The following is a 25,720-nucleotide window of genomic DNA, read 5'->3' as shown; positions in this document are numbered from 1 at the left end:
AATTTACAACAGGATACTTCCTTTATAAATAATGAACCCCTTGACTTGATTCAATGGGATGAACTGACATCTTCACCCTAAAATGGGATCTCCTTTTTTCCATTCTTCAAATTCGCTCCAATACTTATAATATTTATGTATTATATATTTAAAAACTCTGGCCATGGTGTGTTCAAGGCATATTCTTGGTCAAAAAAGGGGGAGTCTTCCAATGAACATACCGGGATCTGCTGGCTCATCCCCAAGATTGTGGCTTGTTCTTGGCAATTTTTCAGTCGATTACATATCAACTGCATCTTGCATCGTTGAGCCTGTCAGAGATTTTCTTCTAGCAGTTCCCCACCCCACTTTTTATAAGTTTTAGATTTCAAACAATGGAGAAACAACTCTGTCGCTTGGCTTGAACGGTTCCACTTTTCAGCAAAAGAACATCAATGTGAAATTGATAGCACTCTTCAAGTACATGAAAGGTTGCCACACAGAGGAGGGCCGGGATCTCTTCTCGATCATCCCAGAGTGCAGGACACGGAATAATGGGCTCAAGTTGCAGGAAGCCAGATTTCGACTGGACATCAGGAAAAACTTCCTAACTGTTAGAGCCATACGACAATGGAACCAATTACCTAGAGAGGTAGTGGGCTCTCCAACGCTGGAGGCATTCAAGAGGCAGCTGGACAGGCACCTGTTGGGAATGCTTTGATTTGGATTCCTGCATTGCGCAGCGGGTTGGACTAGATGGCCTTAGAGGCCCCTTCCAACTCTACTATTCTATGAAATTGCTGTAATATAATTTAGCCAGTAACTTTGATTCTATTTGTTTAGGGCTTCATTGACCCCAGGGTTTTCTCTTCCACCACAGATGTTCAGTTTACAGGAAAAAACTAGGACAGAATGGGTTAACATCTGATGTGTAAAAGGGAGCCTTGGGCCTGACTTCAGTATTTGCTTCCTTGAAAGGAGACTCGAGTGAACTAAAATTATCAGCATGTTTGACTGCAGGCATTTAGAGCTTTATCAAGAGCAGAGATATTATATGTCTGTGCGTGGACACATTTAGTTAGCATAGCAAAGCTAGGAACACTTCACGTGTACAAGAAAGGTTTGTCAGTCCTTGACAAGAGCCTCTAGCATGAAATTACAGAATGTTTGATTATATTTATTTAGAGCGTAATCAAGAACAGTTTTCTCTCTCACCCATCGGTCTACAATTAGCACTGCAAAGCTGAGGTAACTGTGTCATCACCTTCTATTGCGGTTTGAATGATCAGCATTGAATACACTTGATCTTTGCAAGGGAAATGGATTTTTAGACAATTATTTACTTATTTTACATGTCATGTTATTTTGGCCTCACAACATACTTATTTTTCACAAACACTTACGTCAGAAGAAATTGGTCCAGCCTAAGTTCATCCTGCGTGTGTCTGCAGCAATATAGATACTCTGTGGGGAAGGGACAAACCCCTGCCTTGCATGCAGAAGGTCCCAGCTTCAATCCCTGGCAGCATCTCCAGGAAAGGCTGAAGCCCTGGAGAGCCACTGCTGCCAGTCAGTGCAGACAATACTGGCAGTTGGACCAATGGCCTGAGTCAGTATAAGGCATGCTATAAATTTATTCACTGTTTCTGTCAGATTGGTTTTGTGGGGGGGGGTGTTTAACATGAGTCTCATACAAAAGAGGTGCCGTCCCTCTTTATTAATCCGGCAGCATCAGGGTTCACAGCATAAATGAAAGATGGGTCCCTGACTACAAGGACCTTAGGCTTCAACGTCTGGTTTTGAGTATTATTATTATTATTATTATTATTACACTTTTATACCGCCCGACTAGCAATAGCTCTCTGGGCGGTGAACACAAGAGTACAATAAAATCACACAATATAATACAATAGAGCATATAAAAACAACATAATCAAAAATCAATTACAACACATTTAAAATTAAGTTAACTTAAATTAAAATGCCTCGGAAAAGAGGAAGGTTTTAACTTGGTGCCGAAAGGATAACAATGTCGGCGCCAAGCGCACCTCCTCGGGGAGACTGTTCCACAGTTCAGGGGCCACCACTGAGAAGGCCCTAGATCTTGTCACCACCCTCCGGGCCTCCCTATGAGTCGGAACCCGGAGGAGGGCCTTCGTAGTAGACCGTAGTGTACGGGCTGGTTCATATCGGGAGAGGCGTTCGGACAGATATCGTGGTCCCGCGCCGTATAAGGCTTTATAGGTCAATACCAACACTTTGAATCTGGCCCGGAAGCATATTGGGAGCCAGTGCAGGCGAGCCAGAACAGGTGTTATATGCTCGGACCGCTTGGTCCTTGTTAGCAATCTGGCCGCCGCATTTTGCACTAGCTGTAGCTTCCGAATTGTCTTCAAAGGTAGCCCTACATAAAGCGCGTTGCAGTAGTCCAAACGCAAGGTTACCAGAGCATGTACAACTGATGTGAGGTCCTCCTTACTCAAATAGGGACGTAGCTGGGCTACCAACCAAAGTTGGTAGAACGCATTCCGTGCCACCGAGGCTACATGAGCCTCAAGTGAGAGGGAAGAGTCTAAGAGGACTCCCAAACTACGGACCTGCTCCTTTAGGGGGAGTGTAACACCATCCAGGACAGGGTATGTATCCACCATCCGATCAGAGAAACCATCCACCAGCAGCATCTCAGTCTTGTCAGGATTGAGCCTCAGTTTGTTAGTTCTCATCCAGTCCATTGTTGCGGACAGGCAACGGTTCAGCACATCGACAGCCTCACCTGAGGATGATGAAAAGGAGAAGTAGAGCTACGTGTCATCAGCGTACTGATGACAACGCACTCCAAAACTCCTGATGACAGCACCCAACGGCTTCATATAGATGTTAAAAAGCATGGGAGACAAAACCGACCCCTGCGGGACCCCACATTGGAGAACCCACGGTGTCGAGCAATGTTCCCTAAGCACTACCTTCTGGAGACGGCCCACCAAATAGGAGCGGAACCACTGCCAAGCAATGCCTCCAACTCCCAACTCCGCGAGCCTCTCCAGAAGGATACCATGGTCGATGGTATCAAAAGCCGCTTTGTGGAATGTAAATGCACTGCCTTCAAGTCGATTTCGACTTATGGTGACCCTCTGAATAGGGTTTTCATGAGGCTGAGAGGCAGTGACTGGCCCAAGGTCACCCAGTGAGCTTCATGGCTGTGTGGGATTTGGACCCTGGTCTCCCAGGTCACAGTCCAACACCTTAACCACTATGCCCCACTGGCTCTCTTTGAGTAGAGCTTGGAAGTAATTAGTTACAAGTAATGAATTACTTGTAATTTGTTACTTTTTTGAGGAACAAGTGGGTAATTCCTTTACATTTTGATTGCAATAGAACTAGGAGTAATTTATTTCTTTTGTGGAGTAATTGTAATGTTTCCAGAATTATGTTTGGGCATTACTCGGGGGGGGGGAGCAGGGGAAGTCTTCTGCTCCTCTGATTTGTGGATGAAAATCATGTGCCTCAAACTGGGCTTCTGTGCAGTGTTGCTCTTCCCTCATGCTCTGTGGGTGGGTAGGAGACGACTAGGGAGGAGGTGGAGAGCGAGACGGGGTGGAGTGGAGAAAACAGTTGTTTAACAAAATGGATAGTGGTAGTGAAGAATGGAGTGGAGGGAAAAAGGAGCCGGAGGGCAAGATCATAGATAAAGGAAGAGAAAGAGGCAGCAGCAAAATGAAGATAAAGAACTGTGGAGGCAAAAGATGACAACGTGTGTGTGTGAGAGAGAGAGAGAGAGAGAATACTGTGTTTGCACTTGGCACACAAAGTGGCCTCCACCACCCTCTCTGGCTACTGTGCTGCATTTGCAGTATTTAAACTTTTTTGCATCTCAGGGGAAAATGTTGCTGTGCAAAGATCTGAGTAGTGGCCTCTGCCTCCCACACCAGCGGAGAGACCACCATTGCTATCTTATGGATAAAAAGAATTATTCTACTACCTCTGTATGTGTGTGTTTATTTTTAATGTTGTTTTAGGCTACTTGTATGTGCAGCAGCCAAGACCAGCACCTTGTAGGCGTTTTTTAAAAAAAGTAACTGAAATGTAATTGTAGTGATTACTTATGAGGAAAAGTAATCAGTTACTTTCAGAGCAATTGTAGTTTTTGGGCCATGTAATCGTAACTATAATTTATTACTTTTTAAAAGTAATCTTCCAAGCTCTGGTTTTGAGGAGAAGAGTGAGGGACAGCTGAAGGGGGTGGAGGAAGGAAAGAATGGCGGGGGCTACCACACATAACCGAATGTAGGGCAGGCCACGCACAGGTCAGTTTCACGGGGGCAAGTTGCTCTGCAGAACAATGAAACAGGAACATAAGAAAGCAGCCTTCTGCACAGTCAGACCACGGAGCCATCTAGCTTAGTACTGGCTACACTGACCGGCAGTGGTTCTTCAAGGGTTTTAGACTAATAGATCTTCCCCAGCCCTCCCTGGAAACAGAATCTGGGACCTTCCACACGCAAAGCAGGTGCTCGTAAGGAGCTTGACATTTGAAGAGCTAGTTGTTTTTTTAAATTATTTCTAAGATCCTTTAAGCCCCATTGCTCAAGGCTGACATGCACAGGCAGGGCAGGAAAGGAGAAAGCCATTAGCCACCCTCCTCTGCTCTGCTACAGGGCACCGTTCCCTAAACATTAGGGATGGGCAAGAACATTCGCTAAATAGGATTTATTACCGGATTTTGATATAATCCGACAATCCACATTGTTTTCGGATGGGCACTGATCTCTCGCAGCAGCATGGCTGTCATCAGCACTTAAAAAAAAAAACCTGCTCCAAATTTTACATTACTGTCTTCATAATCAGCTTTTCTCTAAGCTGATGCATTCTTAACTCACTTAAGCATTTTCATTAGCAATTATGTTATTTTTTTTCACTGGAAAAACCAGCAAATCGGGAATTGCGCAAACAATCCGGAACAAAAAATGGCAGATCAGTACTGAAAGCGAGACTGTCAGAAGCAGATAGAAGCCAGCTACCAAATCCCATCCCTACTAAACACTTGCATTCCCCTCACACAAATTAATTAGCCCGCCCCACCCTGCCAGTCTCAACCATTTCCCCAAGCTCTGCCCTTGGTGACCACAAAGCCAAGGACTCACCCAAGAAAGTGTTGCAGATGTACTCGGATACTTGGTTGCCAGAACGGCTTGTTTCTGAAAGGTGTGTCAGTTCCCGATTCAGCATCCTTTTGAACTGGAGAGAAAAAGAAAACAGGAAATAGTTTAACAACTCAAATGAGCAACGGACAGGCAGACACCACTGCGTGACAATCAGGATATTTTGTATCCCACCAAAAGTTAACAATAGGTAAGAGAGCTGTTTTCAGGAGACAAAATTTTTTGGTGAGAAAAAAATTGTGTTTCTAGTCCTCATGATCCCATGAAAAGTGGCCTGGGCAGCAGGGAAATGCCTCTGGGCACTTGGAATGAATTTCCCCTTTCATTTCCACAGGCTGTGATAGAGAAGGGATGGGGAACCTGTGGCCTTCCAGATTTCATTTGAGACCAACTCCCATCATACTTAGAATCCAATAATATCTGGAGGGATACAGGTTGCTCATCCCTGATATACACAAAAGCAGCTTAAAGTTTGCAACTGAGAATCCAAGCAAATTTGGAGATTGCGGGGGGGGGGCAGATTTCATATTCTCTTGGTGACCTACAATATTTTAGATTGACCTACAATATTATCTTCCTACTTTAGTTGTTTTTAAAGCATTTCTAATTATGGATTTCTTAGGTTTAAATCCAAGGGATATGAAAAATGTTGACCCAAGTAACGTGAATCCTTGACAAGGATCAACAAGACTTAAAAACCAGAGCTTTTTTTAAAAAGCAGATTTTGAAAGTTTTTTTTAATTCATAACACAATTTTGCTGTAAAATGGCTCTGGAAAACAGAACAGCACATAAAGGATGAAAGGGTGGAGAACCTTTGATCCTATCTGTAGTGGTGCAGCTGTCTGGGGTCTTAGACCTCTCACTTTTTTGGGAGCAAAGTCCCAGCAGGGTCCTTATGTCTCCAGCATCCTATGAGCCAGTCAGCATAAAAGGGGAGTTTGTTAGCCACTAAGAGTGCCAGTGAGTGTTAATTGCAAGCCAGCCTTTATTAGTTCCTACTTCAAAAAGCCAAGACAAGTAATGGAGAGGGAGAATTCTGTAACTGCGGAAGAAGAGACAGTGAATCCTGATGACAGCATCCCATCTACAGCATCAAGCAGTTTGGTAGCTGCAGGAGATAAACGTGTAGACACACTGGACTCAGTAATTCCAGCAATATCTCTGACAGTGAGAAAGGGCAGTCAAATGATGGCAGTGACAGAGAAGCAGAAAGCAGAATTAAAACCTAGCCAGATTATTCTATAATCTCAGAAAGTTGTATAATCTTAGAAAAGGATATGTCACAAATGCAACGATTTATGTATGTAAGGAGGTCTTCAATATCTTACGAGTTTTCCCAAACATGACTAAAGGCCCTTCCAGTCTGGCAGGATTCTTTTTGTGTGCAAGTATATTGTGTGCAAGTATATGTTTGTGTGCAAGTATATTCTGCAACATATTGATACAATAACAGTGCATCACACCCAATTATTGCACCCACACATAATTCTGCTTTATTAACTGTTCTGCAATGCTTCCCCTATGTTATTGCATTATTGCCATCCGGAGATGCACTCCTGCACTACAGAGCAACAAAAATGGGACCAAAACAATAAACCCTATAATATTTGTGGTATGAAAAGTTGCAGGATTTCAGCAGGAAATGATGGGGCATGCACTGATTGGAAACGAAGGAGGACGTCCACCCCGAAACCTTTGCGGGTGCAAACAGTATTGAAAGTAGCATGGCGTATAATCGCCCCGATACCATCACAAGCACAAATAATCTTGAATGCAAAATAAAGAGGATGTCTAGAGCAGCCCTTAGCTCCAAATATGTTGGATTTTGCATATATTGAACCAAATCTACTTTCTTACTAGTGGAGTACAGTTCCTGCCCACAAGACACCCCTCTCTCTCTCTCTCACACACACACACACACACACATATACACATGATTTCAAGTCGCGCAGAACTCATCAGGGTGAATGGTAAATACAGATTTACTAGGTGGGGGTGATTTATGTCTGGGAGACAGCATGGAGTCACACACTGCAGTTTTATTGTGGGGTTAACACACACCATTTCCTCATCGAGAAACATTAAAAAAAAAATTTAAGCAGCCAGTCTAAGGAAGGAAAGTGATGTGACATTTGTGACATTTGAAACAAATGTTTGCTTCTTTAGCTGTCCCCAAAAAGCTTATTTGAAGAGAGCCAGAGTGGCTCTGAATCCAGAAGCATGTTGCTTGGGGGGAAAGGGAAAGGAGGTCCACTTTGAAACCCCATTGCAACAATTCCCAGAGAGAGAGAGAGCTTTGTTAGTGTCTTGCAGGAAAAATGACCGTCTTGTGGAACCTGAAAGACTGCCAGATTTATTACGGCACAAGCTTTCTTGGACTACTAAATGCTCCTGCCAGAATAAACCTGCTCGTTGTTAAGGTACCACGTGACTTTTTGCTGTTGGGGAAATCCCTGTCTGCTGTCAGTGAAACGGAGAGGGTGGTCTTCCCAAGTCTCCAGCGTCTCTGAGGGAGCTCCTCAGAGAGCTTTTGTTGGGGCTAAAAGACAAAACAAAATGCCCCACTTTGGGAACTAGGAAGCTGCCTTATGCTGACTGAGACCATCAGTCCATCTTACTCAATACTGTTGACATGCACTGGCAGCGGCTCTCCAGCGTTCCAAATAGGGGGTCTCTCTTAGCCCTACCTGGACAAGCTGCCAGGGATTGACCCCGGGACCTTGTGCTTGAAAAGTAGGCACTCTACTACCACTGGGCTATGGCCCTTCCCAAGATGAATCAAAATCACCCCTTCTTAACAACGTAGTCCCATAGATGAAGCATGCATCCCCATTGCTAGGAAAGCACCCCCACCAATAAACAAAAATTGGTATGGGGACAGATCTTCGCAGCAGCCCTTCTGCCCCTTGATGGAAAGGGCTGCTTGCTTGCCAAGAGCTGGAGGCGACCCTTGCACACCACCGCTTACCTTGAGGATGTGACCCTGGAACGCAAACAGCCAGGGGCTGGCGTCAGGCATCGCAACACCAAATTGGCCAAGCCTGATTGCCATCAGACGCTGCTCAACCACCCTCCCACCCTCTTGGCCACGAAACCTCCTCCAGAGAGGCCTGGACCCACAACCAGATGCTTAAAAAATAACCCTCTTCAAAAGCCGAACGCTTCTCTGCAAAGCTCAGAGCTGGGACAGAAGGTGAGGAAGGGGCTATGGTCTCCCTTGCATCACAGCCAGTGGGAGGTTTACTCAGACAGATGTACCAAGGATGCTCCAGCTTGCTTCAGGTATCTCTCGTCTCCGCATCCACCCAATCAGAAGCCACAAGCTGAGGGGCAGGGGCCAGCTCAGTATTCCTATTGGCTGGCATCGCCTCAGGGATGCTGCTGTTTGGCTTAACTGTTTAGAGGTACCCAGATGCAGCTCAAAGCATTGGGAGCATTTTTTTTAATGCACACATGCACGCACACACCTCTGCTGAGCTCTGGGAGCAGTCAAAGCTTTCAAATAGGGTTTGGCAAGGTGGAAATGTGGTGGTAACTCCATCGTCATTTGGCCAGCCATCCGCAAAGGATGCTGGCATTTGGGGAGGATTTAAGGACTGCAAACAGACAGAGAAAGGTGACTGGAAAGAGAGGCATTACAATGGTAGTCCTACTCAGAGTAGACCCATTGGAAATTAAAAGGACAAACATTCCATTCAACCCAGTGGTTTATTTGTTTTTCTTTCCTGTCTCTTCAGCCAAAATTGCAAAACAAACAAACACACCTGCAAAATCAAACATTTTCCTACTGAAATGTGTGTGGGTATTTGTGGCAGATGCTTCTGGCCACTGGTAGTTGATTATTTTGTTTATTTATTATTGCATTCATACCCCACTTTTTTCTTCCAATGAGCTCAAAGTATTTATTATTTAAATAATAAAGGAAGGAATTCCAGAAGGAGCCCAGGGCGGCATAAGACTTTACCTCTTTCCCTGTTTGATCCTCACAATAACTGACCACTGCAAGGTCACCGTGCTGAGGTTCTTGGCTGAGTGAAGATTTGAACTCTGGTCTCCCAGGTCCTAGTCCAACACTCTAACCACTAAATTACACTGGCTCTTGACTGTTCTGCAGGTAGGGTCAGGATTAGGATGGCAGGATGGATCTTTAGCCTGACCAAACAGGGCTCTTGTTGTGAGACTATCCACAGCTATTAACCAGGATAGCTAGAGCCTTCTTGCCCAAGGGAAGTCTACCTCTATTGTTGTTAGGGAACAAATGTGGAAGAGAGATACAGGACCTTGGATTAGACAAAACCTTTTTAAATGCACCATTTCCATTAAACAGGAAAAGGGGTTAATGCCTCTCCTACCCCCTCTGGCTTCCATCCATTCTGTTATTACATTTATATCCTGCCCTTCCTCCAAGGAGCTCAAGGCGGTGTACATGGCTCTCCCCCCTCCCCATTTTATCCTCACAACAACCCTGTGAAGTAGGTTAGGCTGAGAGGCCTCAAGGTCATCCAGTGGACTTCATAGCTGAGTGGTCTCCCAGGTGCTCGTCTAACACTCTAACCACTAGACCAGCCTTTCCCAACCTTTGGGTCCCCAGATGTTGCTGGACTACAGTTCCTATCATTCCTGACCATTGGCCATGCTGCCTGGGGCTGATGGGAGTTGTAGTCTAGCTACACCTGGATACCCAAAGGCTGGGAAAGGCTGCACCAAACCATTCTGGCTTGGATGCGTTCGCACTATAAGCAGCGATCTGCCTCTCAGCCTTTAGCTGTACAAACATAATGCCCTCATTTACTTACGGGCCTCCCTGAAAGATCACCTCAGCCTTTAAATACACAAATCAATCGCTTCAGCTCTGCAGGTGAGGGCCTCCTGCAGATACGATCTCATCAGGAAGCCCGTTCTGCACAACAAACAGAAGCGGACCTTTAGTGCTGTGGCACTGACTCACTGGAATTCCCTCCCCATAAATATTAGGCAGGCGCCGTCTCATTCCTCTTCCAACAAGCCTTTTAAGTAGAGACCTTTCCCAGCCTGTGTCTGTGTTGGAATTGTTTTGAAGGTGCTTTTATGATGTTGTATCACTTGTTGTGTGCCACCCTGGACTCTTTTGGAAGGAAAGGTGGGATATAAAATAAATAAATATATGCATACATACAACCCTGTTCTGTCTACTGGTGCAGTTAGGACATTTTAGACTGTACTTAATAGAATGTAGTAGCTGGTATAGCCCAGTGGGGAGGAGAGCCTGGCTGGGAGTCCAGAGTCTGTGAGTTCAAATCCCCACTCGTGTCTCCTGGGTGCCAAGGGCCAGCTAAAGATCACTCCCACAGGGAGTGGCTCAGGGGTTACGTGCCCTGCCACCTGTGCAGCTGCGGGCAAGCTGCAGAGTCCCAAGGAGCCCAGTTGCCCCCCAGTTGGCAGTTGCGGACAAGGAAGGGGCTGGCTTGTGCAGCTGTGGCAAGCTGAGCAGGCCCTAGCCAGCTGGGGAGGACTAACCTCAGAGGGAGGCAATGGTAACCCCCCTCTGAATACCGCTTACCATAAAAACTCTAGTCATAGGGTTGCCATAAGTCAGGATCAACTTGAAGGCAGTCCATTTTTTCAACATGGTAATTAGTAAACTGTAACATAAAGGTAAAGGTGCCCCCACACTTGTAGTGTGAGTCGTTTCCAACTCTTAGGGTGACGTCTTGCGACATTTACTAGGCAGACCGTATATATGGGGTGGGATTGCCAGTTCCTTCCCCGGCCTTTCTTTACCCCCCAGCATATACCGGGTACTCATTTCACCGACATCCCCCCCTGGCCACCTGTCACTGCAGCCGAAACCCTGGATCTTATACTCTCTCTAAAACTTAATAAGGCTCCTGGGCCTGACAATATACCCCCAGAGATTTATAAACTAAATGCTCAATGGTGGGCCCCTCTTTTGGCTGCTTTGTTTACTAAGATCAACTCCTCAATGGTCATTCCTGTAGGTTGGGGTGCAGCAATAATAATTCCCATCTTTAAAAAAGGCTCCCATCTAGATCCAGCAAACTATAGGCCAATAAGTTTGCTTAATATTATAAGTAAGCTTTATGCCACCTTTCTATATAGGAAATTATTAGATTGGGTCAACCAAAGGGATCTCCTAGCTCCAGAGCAAGCAGGCTTTCGAGCCGTACGCTCTCCCTACGACCATGCTCTGGTTTTGCAGCACTTGATTTCTAAGTATAGTATTAATAAGGGCCATCCTTTATTTGCTGCTTTTGTGGATTTAAAAGCGGCTTTTGATACAATTTCTAGACCTAGACTTTGGCTGAAATTGCAAAAATTGGGCATTGATAGACGTCTATTAGCTCTGATCCAAGGTCTATATCAAAATACTTCGTTACAAATACGATGTAATAATAAAGGCCATTTAACGAAACAAATCTCCACCTCAAAGGGAGTTAAACAGGGGTGCATTCTTGCACCCCTGCTATTTAACATCTACATCAATGCCATAGTGGACACTCTTACACCTATCTCATCGCACCCTCCAATGTTATTCCGCATTCCGAGATTTTGTTTATTGTACGCCGATGATATAGTTTTGCTATCGCTTACCCCTATAGGTCTTAAAAGAATGCTGGCTGCTCTCACGTCATTCTGTCTAGAGGAAGAATTAATAATAAACCACCAGAAAACCAAAGTACTAGTTTTCACCAAAAAAAAGATAAATCATGTGTGGAGGATTGACAAACTACCCATTGAACAGGTTAAAACCATTAGGTACCTTGGAATTATATTTCAAGCCTCAGGTTCACAGCAGCAACATATTACTTCTACTCTGTTAAATGCCAAGCGTACAACAAAGACTTTATTATCTTTTTTTTATACTAAAGGAGGTCAATCTATTTCCCCGGCCATAAAAGTATTCGTGGCTAAAATTGTACCGCAAATTCTCTATGGTGCTCAAACTAGTACATATACGAACTTTACAAAGTTTGAAGCTTTTCAAAACTCCTTTTTAAGATCCATTCTAGGAGTCCCCACCTGTGTCCCTTAACCACATTCTGAGACTAGAATGTGGTTTCCAATCTATCGAGTCATGTATATGGAAATTGAGAATACTATTTTGGCTGAAATTGATTTTTAACCCTTTAGGCTTGGCTCCCCATGTTCTTGCTGACAACTATTACTCCCCCTGGAAAAAAATGATTCAAGATAAGCTGTTGGGTTTAGGTTTATCTCCATCTTATATTCTCCAACTGGGTTATCAATCTGCTCGAGAGTTAGCCAAACAACGACTCAAAGATATTGACTTTCAGCACCACCTACTCGTTAGAAATCAACGCCACAACCCCAAATTCTTTACTTTAATGTCTTACCTCTCGACTTTGGAGCTTCCTAAATTTCGTAGAGCCTTTATGCTTATGAGATTAAATATTTTGCCCCCTGCTGTCCTTGAAGGCAGATATAATAAAATTCCTTACTCAGAGAGACTATGCCCTTGTAATGAAGGACAAATTGAATCCAACAAACATGTCCTGCTACGCTGTTTATACTATTATGACTTGAGAAAGCAATTAATTTTACCTATTTTATCATCCCTTCCAGGTAGATCTTATGCATTTTATTCAGACTATTTACTAGGTGATTATTCCCCCAAGGTGACTTTTGCAGTCGCTAAATTTAGTGCGGCAGCCATCCAACTTAGGAAAAGTAGGAAGAATTTCCCAATTGTAAAATAATATGTATAGTCATTTTAATTGTTTTAATTGTGCTGGGGTTGGACCTAACACTGGATTTTTGGTATTTGTTTGTATAATAATAATAATAATAATAATAATAATAATTAATTTGTGTGTCGCCTATCTGGCAGATAGCCACTCTAGGCGACGTACATTAAATAACTATGTATGTTGTCTGGATTGGTCTATTGACTGTATCAATAAATTCATTCATTCATTCATTCATTCACCCCCCAGCATAGGCCGGGTACTCATTTTACCGACCACGGATGGATGGAAGGCTGAGTGGACCTCGACCCCTTTTACCGGAGATTCGACTTCCTCCTTCCATTGGAATTGAACTCCGGCCGTGAGCAGAGCTTCGGCCGCTTACCACTCTGCGCCACAGAGGATCTTAAAATGTAACATAGTTACATATTATATCTATCATGGAAGCGAAGGTGGTGTACACATGTGATAAATAATAATACCTGACATTAATTATTATTAAGTGCTTAAGGAAAACTATAATAATAGTCATTAAGGAAAACCGTAATAATATATTAAATCATTAAGGAAAACTGTAGCTAGTGATGGTAAACCCCTCTGAATACCACTTACCATGAACACCCTATTCATAGGGTCACCGTAAGCTGGGATCGACTTGAAGGGAGGCCATTTCCATTTAACAGAACACGGGAAGCTGCCTTAGCCCATAGGTCCATTGAGCTGTATATTGTTTACACTAAGTGGCAGCGGCTCTTTCAGGCAGGGGGTCTTTTCCCAGCAATACCTGGAGATGGACCTAGGGCCTTCTGCATGCAAATCAGGTGTTCTTCTACTAAGCAATGGCCTTTCCCCTAAAAAGTAAAGCACTAGTCCTCATGGTTCTAAATAAAGAGCTAATTTTAAATGGGAGTTGCTGCCTTATACAGAGCTAGACCAGAGGTCCATCTAGCTCAGTACTGAAAACTGACTGGGGTTTGAAGCAGCCAGTCAGCACAACCCAAGACTTGTCTCTTGGACGTCGGAGGATCCAAGGTCCGTACCTTGTTGGACGCCATCTCGCTAACCGAATGGCGGGTCTGCAGAGTCTCCAGCTGGTCCAAGCACCAGTCCAGTTCCTCCAGGGTCTCGACGGCCAACTTTTGGTAGGCATCCTCGGAAGACAGCAAAGGACGCTGCTGAGGTGGGCAATCTGAAACAGAACATCAGAGTCTGCCTTCTGCTGTGTTTAGCTCAATACTGTCTACACTGACTGGCAGCAGCTCTTGAGGGTTTCAGCCTGGGGGGGGTCTCACTCAACCCTACCTGGAGATGTCAGGATTGAACCCAGGGCCGCCTTCTACATGCCAAGCGCTGGTCCTTCCATTTGAAAAAAACTTAAGCTGTGAGCACCCTGGTCACCTACAGCAAAGCGTTTCCATTGGCCACACCTGGAGGGGGAATGGGTTGATCTGCCGATCAGTTGCAAAATCTCTTTGAAGGGAATTTAAAAAAAAGCACTTGAACTGATCCCACCAGGGCTGACAGTCAAAAGAGGTGGGGTTTGACTAGTGCCACCATGTGCCCTCGAAGAGGGTGTATGTCTCTGCTACGGATGGAGAGATCTGCCAATTTCGGTTGTCTCTCTTTCTCACTTTTCTAATGTTAAATCCAGTTCTCTACATTTCTCCAGCAACCGGCGATTTATTTATTTTTAAATCCTCTTGAGTATTCTCCACCATCTTAGTGCAAATTTCTCCAAATAAACACATTTTTGTTTGCAGTTTTGACCAAGGTACACATTTTTGCAAGCCATTTCTCATCACTTAATGCCTTTTTGCATGTTATTTTCACGCATGTATGATTTTTAAGCACTTTCCCCTAATAGATGCATTTTTGCAAACATTGTCTAGTTGGCGAACTGCACCCCAACATTCTGATAAATGCGAATTTCGAAGGACGGCTGTGTCAGTTGTCGTATTGTTTCAGAAAGTGCAAATTTGATGCATTCTGCTTGAAATGCGAACTGAATCGAAACTCTCACCCATCCCTAGTCTCTACCCTAAGTCTCCGGCTCTCATGGTTCTGGCTCATTGACACTGGAAGCTCTTTTGTTCCAAGTCAGGCCATCCGCTCAGCTCGGTTTTGCCCACCCTTGACTGACTGCGGCTCTTTGGGGTTTTGCACTCGGGTCTGTCACAGCCCCACCTAGAGATGCCACTCAGGACTGAAAAGGGCACTTTCTGCCTGCACCGCAGCGGCGCCCGACCACTGAGCTACGGCCTTGCAAGTGCCTGGTCCCAGGCACTGCTGCCCTCCCAACCCAGTTCAGACCCAAGATGGCTGTGACTTGGATAACAACAGGATGGAAACACTTCACAATACATGGGACGCTGCCTTACACTGCGTCAGACCGTTGTTCCGTTTAGCTCAGCACTGCCTACACTGACTGGCAGCTGCTCTCCAGGGTGAGGGACATTCCTAGCCCACCCTGGAGTCGCCGTGAATTGAACCAGAGACCTTTTGCATGCAAAGCAGGCCCTCGACCACCACGTTGTGGTCCTTTCTTAAAGAAAGAAAGCAGGATTCCAGCCCTCATGAAGAAAGGAACATAGAAGCAGAGCCTTATACCAACTCAGACCCCTGACCTGATCCACCTGCATCTGTGCTGTCTGCACTGAATGGCAGCAACATTCCAGGCAGGGAACGTTCCCCAGCCCTACCTGGCAATGCTGCTGAGGACTGCAGCAGCAACCTTCTGCAGGTGTTCTCAGCCACAGAGCTCCGGCCCTTCCGCAATCCGTGGCAAACAGAGGAAGACGGCCCTTTGTCCTACTTCACAGGCGACTATTTGACCCCGTCCCCTCTTTAAAGGGCTGCCCAGTCCAAGTCTTGTTGAACGGAGGCAGAGCACAGCCATCCCGGCTAGTAGCCATTAATAGCCTTGGTTCTTCATGCATTCATCTGATCCTCTTTAAAGCTGGATGTCAGAAGAGCTCTGCTGGTTCAGGCCTTAGGGGGCTATCTAGTCCTCACAGTGGCTAACCAGATGCCCCTTTTGGGAAGCCCACAAGCAGGACCTGAGCACAACAGCACATTTTAATTGTGTTTTATGTATTTTAATTTATTTTAATGTTTTTGTGATTTTACTGCTTACAATTTTATTATGCACATGTCTGGTTTTATTTTTGTAAGCCACCCTGAGTGCCCTATTATAGGGTAGAAGGGTGGGATAGAAATACTTTAAATAAATGAAATAAATAAACAGCAGCAGCCCTCCCTGCTTGGGATTCCCAGCAACTGATAGTCAGAGGCATAAAGCCTGAAGCTTTCGAGGGAGAACATAGCCATTTGTGGCTGGTAACCACTGAAAGCCTTTATCCTTCTCCGTGGATCTGTCTAATCCCCCTTTAAAGCCATCCAAATTGGGGCCATAACTTCCTCTTGTGGGAGCAAATCCCTTAGTTTTGACTGTGCGCTCTGTGCGAAGGAGTCTTCCTTTGCCCTGTCCAGCACAGAGCCAGGGGCTGTGTCCATGCATTTCGCACACCGTTGCATTGAGTTTCCGTAATGTGGGAGGTTGGGCAAAGGGTTAGGGGGGAAAACAGCAGCTGGCAATTTGGGTGCAGGGAGAAAGAGAGGCCCAGATGCCGACTCCAGCAGAAAAAGCCAGAGAGTTTTTGAATAATGAAAAAACTGACGTCAGTGGGTGACGTTCCACCCTCCGCAGAGGTGGCATGAAGAAAGGAGAGTGGGGAGGGGGTGGGAAGAAGCAGACCTTCTGCTGCATCGTAAGCAGACTGCAGATGGTGGGGGCTCCACGGGATGGTGGGGGGCAGGGGAGCAGGGATCCCCTGATAATGGCCACACACACAAACAGAGCCAGTTTCGCAGGAAAGCTGTCCTTATGATTGCCAGCCACAGGAGTCATTAAAAAAACACACCCCACAGACAGCCTCTTTCAATAGGGCCAGCTCTGTGGCACAGGCCTGCTGCTTTGCGTGCAGCAGCTCCCCAGTTCAGTCCCCGCTAGCATCTCCTCGTTGGGCTGAGAATCATCCCCCACGTCTGAAAGCCTGGACAGCGGCTGCCAGTCAGTCTAGAAGACAATGCTGAGCTAGATGGAGCAATGGTCTGATTCGGTAGAAGGCAGCTTCCTCAGACCCTACCTCCACATCCTCTGTGCTTTCAAGAAGAGGGGAGTGGGCTGAGTGTGGAAGGACCTTTCCTTGCCCCTTCCCAGCATTCCTCCTGCTGTTAGGGCTTAGAGCAGTGAGCCAGGGGGCAATTCCCTCCCTCCCCAATGAACCATAACCCCCAGACTCTGAGGTCTCACTCTTAAAGAGAAGTGAGTTTCTAGCATTGGTAAAGATGTGAGGCAAAGGGTGTTTTCACTCATTTGTTCATTCCACATTTTTCAGTGCATTAGTTTCCCAGTCACTTTTCTAACTGCAAAAAGGCTGTGTCGTCGTTGTTTTAAGTGGATTTGTTGTGCTAGGGCACCAGAGTGTTTTAATCCACTTTTAAGTGTGCAAACTCAAATCTCCCCAGTATAGCCTTGAAACCCTCCTGCAAAATACAGGCAGTTTGGAGGGATCCACAGCCACTTACCTGACAGGCTGCTTTTGGACGTGGACGACAGGTTGCCTGCTCCAGATGCTCTCCTAGAAAATATAGAATGACGGTGACCACCTCTGAGCCCCCAAGGCCATTGGTGGTGGGTGCTGGCAGAGGGGGGGGGGTACACACTCTTCCCCCAACAAGCAGCTCAGCCCTGTTATGAAAGACCCAGGTGGCTGCTTGAATGAATGGCTTTTTTATCATATAATTATAACTGAATCATAACATGTAGATCATAGAATCACAGAACAGGAGAGTTGGAAGGGGCCGATAAGGCCATCCAGTGAGTGCAGGAATCCAATTTAAAGCATCCCCGACAGGTGCCTGTCCAGCGGCCTCTTGAAGGCCTCCAGGGCTGGAGAGGCCACAACCGCCCTAGGCCATTGGCTCCATTGTTGTACGGCTCTAACATAAGTTTTTCCTGATGTTCAGCCAAAATCTGAGCCCATTCTTCCGTCTCCTGCACTCTGAGACGATTCAGAAGAGATCCCAGCCCCCCTTGGTGTGACAACCTTTCTAGGATTTGAAGAGTGCTATCCTATCTCCCCTCAGTCTTCTCTTCTCCAGGCTAAACATGCCCAGTTCTTTCAGTCTCGCCTCACAGGGCTTTGTTTCCAGTCCCCTGATCATCCTTGTTGCCCTCCTCTGAACCTGCTCCAGTTTGATGATGATGATGATGTTCTATTAAGTTGCATCCAACTAAATCCTACTCAGAGTAGACCCACTGAAATTATTGCATCTTAGTTAAGACCTGCTCATTAATTTCAATGGGTCCACTCTGAGTAAGACTAATAATAAGTACATGAAAGGTTGCCACACGGAGGAGGGCCGGGATCTCTTCTCGATCATCCCAGAGTGCAGGACACGGAATAATGGCCTCAAGTTGCAGGAAGCCAGATTTCGACTGGACATCAGGAAAAACTTCCTAACTGTTAGAGCCATACGACAATGGAACCAATTACCTAGAGAGGTAGTGGGCTGTCCAGCACTGGAGGCATTCAAGAGGCAGCTGGACAGCCATCTGTCGGGAATGCTTTGATTTGGATTCCTGCATTGTGCAGGGGGTTTGATGGCCTTACGGGCCCCTTCCGACTCTACTATTCTATCATTCTAAGGCATTAGAATAAAAACACATGTAAATCATCAAAATGACTGTATCATCTCACCTCACCTCTCTCATTCACTCACTTGTTGCCGATGCGTTCCTGCAGGTGGGTCAACATAGCAAAGTTGCTCTGAACTGTCCGCAGGCTGGCCAGGACCTGCGGGGGAAGAAGTAACCTGCCTCAGGAGATCAGTCACATAAGACACACGCTCCCCATCAGACACGCTGGTGCAAAAGGCCACAACAAATCCCGGTAACTTTTCCTGGTAAATATCTAGGGTGGGCAGATGAAGAGAGGACAGAGGCTCTGCAAACACAAACAAACAAAACAATCCCACAAGGAACCTGCATCTTTCACAGTTGTAAAAGGGAACAGGGCGCATGCGCCTTTAATAATTAAAAAAAAACCCTACAGGGCTGCTGCACCTTTGATGATTGCAAAGGATGATACGGGGTCCTACACCTCTAATAATTGCAAAATAAATTCAGGGCTCCTGCACCTTTAATAGTTGCAAAGGAGAACAGGGCTTCTGCACTTTAAAGAATAGCATAAAACTACAGCGCTCCTGCACCTTTAATAGTTGCAAAAAAGTTTCAGGGCTCCTGCACCTTTAATAGTTGCAAAAAAGTTTCAGGGCTCCTGCACCTTTAATAGTTGCAAAAACGTTTTAGGGCTCCTGCACCTTTAATAGTTGCAAAAAAGTTTCAGGGCTCCTGCACCTTTAATAGTTGTAAAGGAAGAAGACTCCTTCACCTTCAATAACTGCAAAAAATTCAGGGTTCCTGCAACTTTAATAATTATGTCAAAGAGGGAATTCCAGGGGTAGCAAACTGTCCCCAAGGGTGTAAAGTAAAGTAAAGTAGGGGGCCGAAGGTGTTTGTGAAGTTAGCGAATCAGTCTTTCAGTTTAGAAAAAGGATGAGGTGGGGGATACGATGGAAGTTCTTAAAAAAATGTTTTTTAAATATGCATGGTGTGGAGGACACAGATATTCTACTTCGGTGGGTGGGGAGGGAAGGAGGAAACCACCAAATGAAAGGGCTGGGCAGCAGACCAAAAGGAATGCCTTCCTCAAGCAATGCAAAATTAAGTTACAAAACTGGCTACCACAAACTAAAGATGACCACAGACTCTGATGGCTTTAAAAAAAGGATTAAGGAAGTTCTCAGAGAATATGAGAGGTCTGTCGACAGCTATTAGCCATTATAGCTCAATGGAACTTCCACAAACAGAAACAGTCTACCTTGGAATATTAGTTGTTGGCGAGGAACAGCAGGAGAGTTACCGCCCTCATGAACTGCATGTGGGCTTCCTATAGGTGCATCTATGACACACAGTTCAAAGGCAGAGCAGAAGGCCCTAGGTTGAATCGTTGCCATCCCCATATATGTGGAGCTTCCTGTGTGTGTGATGTGCCTTCAAGTCGATTTCGACTTATGGTGACCCTGTGAATCAGTGACCTCCAACAGCATCTGTCATGAAACACCCTGTTCAGATCTTGTAAGTTCAGGTCTGTGGCTTCCTTTATGGAATCAATCCATCTCTTGTTTGGCCTTCCTCTTTTTCTACTCCCTTCTGTTTTTCCCAGCATTTTCTAGTGAATCGTGTCTTCTCATTATGTGTCCAAAGTATGATATCCTCAGTTTCATCATTTTAGCTTCTAGTGACAGTTCTGGATTAATTTGTTCTAACACCTAATTATTTGTCTTTCTCGCAGTCCATGGTATGCACAAAGCTCTCCTCCAGCACCACATTTCAAATGAATTGATTTTTCTCTTATCCGCTTTTTTCAGTGTCCAACTTTCACATCCACACATAGAAATCGGGAATACCATGATCCGAATGATCCTGACTTTAGTGTTCAGTGATACATTTTTGCATTTGAGGACCTTTTCTAGTTCTCTCCTAGCTGCCCTCCCCAGTCCTAGCCTTCTTCTGATTTCTTGACTATTGTCTCTATTTTGGTTAATGACTGTGTGGAGGTATTGATAATCCTTGACAAGTTCAATGTCCTCGTTGTCAACTGTAAAGTTGCATAAATCTTCTGTTGTCATTACTTGAGTCTTCTTGACGTTCAGCTGCAGTCCTGCTTTTGTGCTTTCCTCTTTAACTTTCATCAGCATTCATTTAAAATCATTACTGGTTTCTGCTAGTAGTATGGTATCGTCTCCATATCTTAAATTCTTCATATTCCTCCCTCCAGTTTTCACACCTCCTTCATCTTGGTCCAATCCCTCTTTCCATATGGAGTTTCCTGTGTTCCTATTTAAATCAGTCCTTTATTCAGAGCCATGAGGACTAGAATTTTACTTTATTTTTAAATGAGGAACCATAGCTCAGTAGCAGAGCACCTGCTTTGCATGCAGAATGTCCCTGGCATCTCTAGAGTCGGTCTGGGAATGTCGCCTGCCTGAAACCTTGGACAGCTGCTGCCTGTCAAGGTTGGCAGTACTGAGCTAGATGGGCCAAGGGTCTGACTCAAGGTGAGGCAGCTTTCTGTGTTCCTGCCCACGTGGTCAATGAGGCTGCTAGTGCAGGTGGGCTGTATTTGATCTGATATAGTAGGTAAGGGTAGAAGATTCCGTCCATTTTGCTTTCACTCAGTTTCTCATTTTCCCCAGTCTTCAGTTCAGTTTGGAGCTTCCACATCCACTTGTTATTTCTTTTTTTTTTCTTTTTTTAAACATCCTCACAAAAATTTGACGGCATTTCAGTGCACATTTTTGTGCATACATTTTTGCTAGCTAATAAAAGGCAGTTTTGCACACTGTTTTCACTTACTATGTGCATTCTTTCCCATGTGTATGCATTTTGCGCATACATTCTTTGACTGGAGAGCTGCGCTGGGAATTTCAAAGGACAGCTGTGTTTCAGTTTGTACGTGTCAATCTTGGAAAAGTGAATGAGGCTGGCTCACATCCAAATGCAAAGCAAACCAAATCCCCCCCCTTCCGAACAGTTGGGCTCTCTTTAGGGTCTTGCACTCTTCAAGTGGCACAGGTGGGCAGACAAACACCATCTCCATCTCCCATCAGCCTCCCTCCTTCTCTCCTTTTGTCCGACTCTCATCCACTCAAGCACAAACCCAAGCCCCGAAGAGAAGCCTACCTGTGCAAAAGGGGTGACAATCAAGTCTTCTCCATGCCTGTAACGAAAGAGATAAAGCCCGTAAATCCCAACTAGGTTGGATGAAGAGGCCAGTCCAGATTAATTGGCACTCTGACTGTGCTGTAGAGAGGTAGTCCCCACCAAACTGCTGATGCCACTCAGTGGAGTAGCTTGCTTCCAGAACAGAGACATGAGTTGTAACACATTCTCACAACCAAAGACTCCTGCCCGCCCCATCACACAGTACAGAAGGCTCTGAACCATTTGCCAGACTCCCTCTCCATAGGACTCAATGTGTTGACTGCATGTACTGGAGGTTGGGCTCGAAGGGCAGTTTAGGGATCCTGCTAGTGTACCGCCCAGCCCGCTGCACAGCAGACTCCCTGGCCGAGGTGCTGGAGGTGGTCTCGGCTGTACGGGCGTTGTCCCCAGAATTGTTAGTGCTGGGTGACTTCAACGTGCATGCCGAGACCACTCTCACTGGAGCCCCTCAGGATTTCCTGGAAACCATGGCTTCCTGGGAACTGCACCTTAGTAACATTGGGCCCACCCATGTAGCCGGTCATGCTCTCGACCTTATGTTTGTCCTGGGAGGGGAGGGAAGTGCTCTGAAATTGGGGGTGGTTTCTTCCACCCCTGTGTCATGGTCAGATCACTACCTGGTGAACATAGACTTCTCAATGCCACACACCCTCCGCAGGGGTAAAGGACCTATTAGAATGGTCCGCCCCAGGCGCCTGATGGATCCAGAAGGATTCCTGACTGCGTCTGGGGAATTGGAACCTGCTGAAGGCTGCCCGGTCGATACCCTGGTGATAGAGTGGAATGAGGGAATCACCAGAGCAGCGGACCGGGTGGCTCCGAAACGTCCTCTCCCCCTGAATAGAACTCAGTTAGCACCATGGTATACACCACGGCTGCGTAATCTGAGACGGGAGGTGAGACGACTAGAACGCCGGTGGCGGAAATCCCGCTCCGAAGATGTCCGGACAGAAGTTAGAGCAGCAGTAGCTGCCTACCAAGTGGCAATAAGGGCAGGAAAGAAGGCTTTCTTTGCTGCCTCTATTGCGTCCGCGGAGTGCTGTCCCAGGAGGCTGTTCCAGGTGGTCCGAAGCCTGGTCGGTCCAGTTGCTCAGGAACCCTTGGAAGAGTCAAAGGCCTCCTGTGACATATTGGCAAAGCACTTCGCCGATAAAATTGAACACTTACGGAGCTCGATCCCATGCACCGTGGACACAGTAAGTGAACCAGAGTTGGCCAGTTGCAAGCCGGTACATTGGGATCAGTTTCAGCTTCTCTCTTCTGAGGATGTGGACAAGGTGCTTTCGACTGTGAAACCTACCACTTGCCTAACTGATCCATGCCCATCGTGGCTCTTAATAAGCTGCAAAGAGAAATTGGGTGAGGGGATCAAAGCGGTGGTAAATGCATCCCTGCAAGAGGGGGTGATGCCATTAGCTTTCAAGGAGGCAATTGTAAAGCCCATCTTAAAAAAGCCCTCCTTGGATCCCCAAGTTTTTAATAACTTTCGCCCAATTTCGAATCTTCCATTCTTGGGCAAGGTCATTGAGCGAGTGGTAGCCAACCAGTTGTCAGCACACTTGGATGAAACGGATTATTTGGATCCATACCAATCAGGTTTCAGGACTGGTCACGGAACTGAAACAGCCTTTGTCGCTCTGGTAGATGATATGAGGAGGGCATTAGATAGGGGAGAATTCACCTTTCTTGTCCTCCTCGATCTCTCAGCAGCTTTTGATACTGTCGACCACAGTATCCTCTTACATCGCCTGGAGGGATTGGGAATTGGAGGTACTGTATTGCAGTGGTTCCGTTCCTTTCTCTCCGATAGGTGCCAACAGGTAGCATTGGGGGAGGAGGTTTCAGACCCTTGGCCTCTCAATTGTGGTGTGCCACAGGGTTCTATCCTCTCTCCCATGCTATTTAACATTTACATGAAGCCGCTAGGGACAATCATTAGGAGATTTGGGCTGCAGTGTCACCAATATGCGGATGACACTCAGCTCTATCTCTCGTTTAAATCTTCACCAGAGTTGGCTGTTGAGACCGTGTCCAAGTGCCTGGAATCCGTGAGTGGATGGATGGGAAGGAACAGGCTGAAGCTGAACCCCGATAAGACCGAGGTGCTGCTTGTGGGGGACAGGAGAAGGTTGGGAGATGTTGACCTGAAGTTCAATGGGGTGAGTCTTCCCCTGAAGGACCAGGTCCGCAGCCTTGGGGTGGTACTTGACTCCAGGCTGTCCATGGAGGCTCAGATTTCGGCTGTGAGCCGGGCAGCCTGGTATCAACTACACCTCATACGAAGGCTGCGACCCTACCTTCCTGCTCATCAGCTCCCACTGGTAGTACACGCCCTGGTCACCTCTCGTTTGGATTACTGTAATGCGCTCTACGTGGGGTTACCCTTGAAAACGGTCCGGAAACTACAACTTATACAAAACGCGGCGGCTCGTTTACTTACGAATAGTCGCCACCGGGATCACATCACACCTGTGTTGTTCGATCTACACTGGCTTCCTGTTGTTTTCCGGGCCCAATTCAAGGTGTTGATATTAATCTTTAAATCCCTATACGGTTTCGGCCCAGTTTATCTAAAGGAGCGCCTTCAACGCCACCAATTATGCCGCCCGACTTGATCAGCCACACAGGGCCGTCTCTCAATCCCGCCAACAAAAACAGCTAGATTGGCGGGAACTAGAGAGAGGGCTTTCTCAGTGGCGGCCCCCACTCTTTGGAACTCCCTCCCACAAGATCTACGGCACACCTCTTCCCTAAATGTCTTCCGAAAAGCCTTAAAGACCTGGCTTTTTCAGCAGGCCTTCGGGATTTCCGGGGAGGGCTAGATGCTATGATTAAATGCCTCATGCCCTGTATTATTATTGCTTTTGCTGTCGCACTGTTCTATTTTGTATTCTGTATTATTGTATTGTGTTTTAATTTTTCACATGTAAGTCGCCTAGAGTGGCCATTGGTCAGATAGGCGACGCATAAATTAAATTTATTATTATTATTATTATTATTATTATTTCCCTTGGGTACTGAATCCATTTGCTCAACAAGAGATTTGTCCTCCACCTATTTAAAAACCATGAGGTGGAGGCTGTTGTGGTTCAATGCATGAAATTTGGACCTCATAACTGTGATTTATAAAAATTATGTTCCTCTATTGATCTCATTCAACTGAATACTAGATGAGCAGCTCTGTGATGTGGCAGTAATATATATATATATATATATATATATATATATATATATATATATATATCCCCTAACACACTCTCTCTCTCTCTCTCTATATATATATATTTTAATTCAATAAACTATTTTTTAAAACAGAAAAATTTTAAAATTAAAACCTTTTACTGGCTTTAAAAATGCAAAAACAGAATTCTATTTCCATGTCTCTCTCCCCCAACACCAAAAATAAGGTCCCAGGGAGGCTTTAAGCCCAGCCAGACTGACAGCTGCACCTTCCCTCGCAGAAGCTGGACAGCAAATGTCCCTGGAGTGTTGTCCCCAACAGTGAGAGGGAGTGGATTGTGCACTGCTGTGGGTCTCTTGTATGGAATAGGAAGCTGCCTCAGAATCACAAGGTGCACCCCACAAAGCCCACCACACCCCCATGCTTACATGTCGCTGGCGACGGAAGAATTACGGGACATGGCCTTGGGTGAGAGGTCATAGTCGCTGTCTGAGCGATACAGGAAGGATTCTCGACGCTGGCCGTGTGGGGTGGCTCCCTGGAGCACAAGCCCCAGACCCGAGGGAGCCTGGGGGTCCAGCGGGCTCCGTCCCGGGGAAAAGCCATTCTCGATGTCAAAACTGCAGAGAGAAAGAGGAAAGATGAAACAACTGCCTTGCACGAAAGCAAGGACAGCCATCTCTGTCCATTATTTAGAGGCCACTGAGAATGGATGCGCCACTTCTTTATCTTCATACCCAATTCAAGGAATTAAGCTATCACAGCTCTTACTATCTTTTATTTAATTATAATTATATCCCACTTTTCCTCCAAGGAGCTCAAGGTTGCATACACAGTTTCCC

At 45.9% G+C, this 25,720-nt stretch overlaps 1 protein-coding gene across 1 annotated transcript in view; it reads right to left on the bottom strand.

Annotated features, from left to right (window-relative positions):
- PDE4C (phosphodiesterase 4C) overlaps nt 1–25,720 on the bottom strand; it is a 58,399-nt gene that overhangs the window by 18,940 nt on the left and 13,739 nt on the right. The window contains exons 2-7 of the mRNA XM_061602208.1: nt 25,307–25,498; nt 21,656–21,692; nt 18,631–18,704; nt 17,434–17,486; nt 13,887–14,035; nt 5,121–5,214 (exon numbers count right to left, since the gene is read on the bottom strand). Of these exons, the coding sequence (XP_061458192.1) occupies nt 5,121–5,214; nt 13,887–14,035; nt 17,434–17,486; nt 18,631–18,704; nt 21,656–21,692; nt 25,307–25,498 (599 nt within the window). The remainder of the gene's footprint in view (nt 1–5,120; nt 5,215–13,886; nt 14,036–17,433; nt 17,487–18,630; nt 18,705–21,655; nt 21,693–25,306; nt 25,499–25,720) is intronic.

This window comes from Rhineura floridana, chromosome 18 (genome assembly GCF_030035675.1).
Source record: "Rhineura floridana isolate rRhiFlo1 chromosome 18, rRhiFlo1.hap2, whole genome shotgun sequence".
NCBI classification, from domain to species: Eukaryota; Metazoa; Chordata; class Lepidosauria; order Squamata; family Rhineuridae; genus Rhineura; species Rhineura floridana.
This window is presented reverse-complemented; position numbering and strand designations above follow the sequence as displayed.